Below are 5,244 nucleotides of genomic sequence, written 5' to 3' on the forward strand. Positions count from 1 at the left end.
ACTCGACATCGGCGATGAACCGGTCTTCGACGAGCGCATCATCGGGCTCGAGACCCACACGTACAACCCGTATGCCAACACCACGTTCGGGTACAGCGATGAGATACGGATTCCCATACAACAGCAGGATCTGTACACGTTGCTCTGTGAGAGCTATCTCTACATCAAGGGTACGTTCTCGGTCGATGGGGCGGCAGCTGAGGGGGATGCTCAAGCGGCGCCCGTTGAACCTGGTGAACCCCAGACGCACCTGGTGAACAACTGTGGGCCTTCCTGTTTGACGAGCTTCGGTACGAGCTCAACGGCGTGGAGATAGACAGGAGCCGAAACGTCGGCGTGACGAGCACGTTCAAGAACTACGTTTCCCTGACCCACTCGCGCAGTAATATCCTACTGAGCGCTGGATGGAGTTTGACGGGCACGTTCGGGCCGGGTGATTTCAACCTCTGCGTCCCTCTCGGGATGCTGTTGGGATTCTGCGAGGACTACAGACGCGTGGTGATCAACGCGCGGCACGAGCTCGTTCTGCTCGTTCGATTCGTGCGCGCAACGACAACAATTGCGTCGTGCTGTCGGGCGATCGACACGGGGCGCGGATAGACCTGCACAAGGTGCAGTGGCGTATGCCGCACGTCTACCTGAACGAGATCAACAAACTACGGTTGCTGCGCACCCTGGAAAGCGGACGATTTCTCAGTATGGCGTTCCACTCGTGGGATTTGTACGAGTTCCCCCTTCTGCAGAGCACGACCGCGCACTCCTGGGCCATCAAAGCGGCCACGCAGCTGGAGAAACCGCGCTACGTCATCTTCGCGCTGCAGATCGGTCGAAGGAACGCCGCGACGAAGGATGCGTCACTGTTCGACGCCTGCGACCTCTCCAACGTGAAGCTGTTTCTCAATTCGACGTTCTATCCCTACGACGACATGCATCTGGACTTTGCGAAGAATCGCTACGCGATACTGTACGACATGTATGCCAGATTCCGCAGAGCGTACTACGCGCTCGATCGGGATGACGATGGAGCGGTGCTCATGATGAACAAGTTCCTGCACTGTGGACCGCTCGTGGTGCTGGACTGTGCGAGGCAGAACGAGACCGTGAAGAGCGCCACCGTCGACGTCCGCATAGAGTTCGACTGCAGGCGTAACGTCCCGCCCGAGACCACGGCGTACTGTCTGATACTCCACGATCGCGTAGTCGAGTACAACCCGCTGACGAGCGTGGTACGTCGCGTCGTCTGATAGCACCCATGGCTGTCGAGCCGCTATTCGCCGACCTGCAGGGCTTCATTGTCCAGGGCGGCTTCGCGGTGAAGGAGGTTGCCGTACTGCGTACGTGGGACCGAGTGCTGACGCACCATGTCTTCCGCCCACCTGTGACATGGAGTCACCTGACGAGGGACGAGAGGTCTCAGGCCGCCTGGTTATCGGCCAACCACCATAGACTCCGCTGGACGGACGGTAACGTGCCCTACGGACACGCCGGCGCTCTTATCCTTAGAGCGGTATCCATCGTGGGAGGAGGAGGTGACGACAGGCTCGTCTACGTAAAAGGCGCGGAGAAGAGGCGGTGGCTGGAGGGTATCCTCGGCGATCTCGTGGGCGAACGCCGCGTCACCGTCAGGTCCATCGACGACGACTTCGAGGACATCGCGCGCCTGAGCGAGTTGGTGGGCCCCGATCGCGGAACGTACCTCTACAGCGCGCACAGCGGGGTCTGCGCGTTGGAGAACGTGCTGACGCTGCACGCGTGGTGGATGGGTGGACCGTCGCGGGATTTGGAATAATGAAATAGTGGTCGTTTATATACACTATGTATTTGTATTTCTATATCTATACATGTATTATACACTAATGGTGTTCAATACTAAATTATTTATATATATATATATATATGTTTATAGCCTATAACACTAATACTATATATATACTTATACCCTATACTATTTTATCTATACTATTATATATATACAGGGTGTTTCCTAAGTAAGTAGACAAACTTAAGGAGGATATTCCTTGGCTTATTTTAAGAAGAAAAGGTCATATAAACATATGTCCTAAACTGCTTTGTTTTCAAAAAAAAGTATCTGTCATTGTAAATACGTCTTGCTTGACGAGCGTTTCCATTAGCAAGACCGTATACGAAATGCATATCTGCCATTTCGGCGTTTGTGTAATTTACCATAATTAATAAAATTACTAAACTTAATAGGAACTAATAAAGTTTGCGTCAAAGATAACGTGATAGCAGTGATGCCGGATAGCGTGCTTTTGCAGTACGACTCAACAGCGGTGGGGATGGAGTGGGAATGGTCTCGCGGCGGCCGCGCGGCGCAGTCTGAAACGAGTGTTCACTTGCGGCGCCGCGAGACCATTCCCACTCCATCCCCATCGCTGTTGACTCGTACTGCAAAAGCACGCTATCCGAAAAGTGAACGAAAACAGTGATGTACTTTTTTTGGAAAACAAAGCAGTTTAGGACATATGTTTATATGACCTTTTCTTCTTAAAATAAGCCAAGGAATATCCTCCTTAAGTTTGTCTACTTACTTAGGAAACACCCTGTATACAGGGTGTAACAAAAGTCTGGAAACGGTCGAATATTTTATAAACTATGCATTTTAGAATGAAATGTTTCAGACAAAAGTTGTTTGGTTCGAAGAGGCACATAAGATGGTGTCATTGGTTTGACCTTGAGTGAACATGCCAAAGTCAGAAAGAGTTCAACTTTGTTTTTTTAAATTGAACACCCTATTTATTATTGCATATCCTTGTAGCTTACCTCGAGAGCTTTCCAAAACACTATATGAAAGTATTTTTTCGCCCATTACTCTGTGAGTTATGAGGCTTGAAAGTTATTAGTACCGCCGGCATTAGCATTACCCAAGGTGTACCGCATGGAGGTTGCACGGTCGGATTTACACCTCGTGTGTGTGTGTGTGTGTGTGCGCGCGTGTCGTGTGTGCGCGTGCGTGCGTGCGTGTTTGGATAATACTTTTCCAAATCGATGGATAGGAAGACGTGGTCAAATAGAGTGGCCTGCTAGATCACCAGATCTTACACCTGTCGATTATTTTTTTGGGGGATATCTTAAAAATAATGTATACGAAACAAAACCTGCCAACCTTGTGGACCTTAGGGAACGTATAATACAGCAAAGCGATCTTATCTCGGCAGAGATGAGACGAAATGTTTTAAATAATTTTTATCTACGACTAGGCCACTGTCAAGCAGCAGACGGAGGTCAATTTGAACACTTACTCAACTAAACGAAACGCACGCACGCACAACAAATACACGTCACGGCAGGGAGGGTTTGGAGTCTTGAAATACCAGAGCAGTGACGAGCCCCGGGGTCCTGATCCCTGCCGTGCACACACACGCGCGCACGCACACACACACACGCACACACACACACACGCACGTACGCACGCGCACACACGACACGCGCGCACACACACACACACACACACGAGGTGTAAATCCGACCGTGCAACCTCCATGCGGTACACCTTGGGTAATGCTAATGCCGGCGGTACTAATAACTTTCAAGCCTCATAACTCACAGAGTAATGAGCGAAAAAATACTTTCATATAGTGTTTTGGAAAGCTCTCGAGGTAAGCTACAAGGATATACAATAATAAATAGGGTGTTCAATTTAAAAAAACAAAGTTGAACTCTTTCTGACTTTGGCATGTTCACTCAAGGTCAAACCATTGACACCATCTTATGTGCCTCTTCGAACCAAACAACTTTTGTCTGAAACATTTCATTCTAAAATGCATAGTTTATAAAATATTCGACCGTTTCCAGACTTTTGTTACACCCTGTATATATCTATTTGTACAGTGTGTGTGTGTGTGTGTGTGTGTGTGTGTGTGTGTGTGTGTTTGTGGACGCACGTGTTGCTCTTCTTCCATACGTCCACTGCTACTGTGCGGGGGGTCTGCTACAAAAGGGAATACACACATATTAACACTGGTATAGGTGTAGACGCCGAAGCAACGTATGAGGTAGCATTACTTACTCGGGTGGTGGTGTGTTGGCGCGTGCGTACTGCCTTCCAACAGCTCTGCCGATGATCAGCTGGATTCCATCGAAAAATTGCAGCCTGTGCTGCAGCACCTCATCTATGTCTTGCAGACACGTTCTCAGGTTGCGCCTGGAAGATCATGTACACTTTACTCGTTACACCGTTCGCAGTATAGGTCGGGTCATTGGTTTTATGTGTGTGCGTTCGTACTTACATGATCTGCTCAAGTTGTGACAGATAGGCCTCGTCCATCTCTGTGCCGAGACGGTTGAGGCCCGCCTGTGTCTCGCGCGTTCTCGCGGCCAGTGCGGCAGCGGTGTGCGCCGCCATCTCTACCGCCGCGTGGACAGCATCGGTTGCATCCACCAAATTATCTATAGTTTAATTAACAGATTAACAGATGTCACAACACAATTAACAGATGTCGGGTTGTCGGTTACAATAGGAATGATAGTGTGTCGCATGATGCGTTGTCTTTATAGAGCGCATGATATGAAGGGTTTGCTCTTTTCGCGCGGTGTCAGCAAGATGAAGCGCGTCTTCACAATCGCGCTATGGATGGCCGGGTCACTTTATCTCGCTCCGTATATGCGAAAAAGGGAATTGAATCCCGAAGAAGGATTATGGGAAACTCCCCGTACGATAGACGGGCTACGAGACGCGTGCCATGGTCAGCAGGTACGCTGGCCTGTGGCGAGCTGACATAGCGATGTTTCTACCGTACTCGCGTTTCACTATGAGGGGTAACTGCGGAAGCGTGGACAGCTGACTCGTGTGCAGAGATATTTCGAACGGCTGGAGGATGTCCGAACATTTGAGGAACCGCGTTCGAATAGTCGACCCCCAGCACGACCACGCATTCCCCTCTACGTAACGTGCTTATACATGGGAGCAGGCGGGTATATAAACTGCGTCCCGCTGAGGATACGTCAGTCAGGCGTTCATATTCTGAGTGTAGAGGACCTGCCCACTGCGCAATGTACCACGTCACGTTACCTCTCGACCAGATGGGGACCGCAGCTCCGTGGCCTGTGGAGGACGGGGGTGCGCTGAAGAAGCGACGTCGCGAGTAAGTTACGCACGCGCTGGCCGCTGGGTCACGATTCGTCATCATCGTTTTTCTCGACTCACAGGTGGAGAGACGTCACCGCGACGCCCAACGTAGACGTGCGATGTATGCGGATACTGGGCCGCAGATACAACTTGAC

The 5,244-nt window shown here is 50.4% G+C and overlaps 1 protein-coding gene across 1 annotated transcript; it reads left to right on the forward strand.

Annotated features, from left to right (window-relative positions):
- Positions 1-623: 623 nt before the first annotated feature.
- Positions 624-1,244, forward strand: LOC105278621. The gene has a single exon (XM_026970760.1). The coding sequence runs from the start codon at positions 624-626 to the stop codon at positions 1,242-1,244; it is 621 nt and encodes a 206-aa protein (XP_026826561.1).
- Positions 1,245-5,244: the final 4,000 nt, after the last annotated feature.

The sequence above is a fragment of the Ooceraea biroi genome, chromosome 6, assembly GCF_003672135.1.
Source record: "Ooceraea biroi isolate clonal line C1 chromosome 6, Obir_v5.4, whole genome shotgun sequence".
Classification (NCBI taxonomy): domain Eukaryota; kingdom Metazoa; phylum Arthropoda; class Insecta; order Hymenoptera; family Formicidae; genus Ooceraea; species Ooceraea biroi.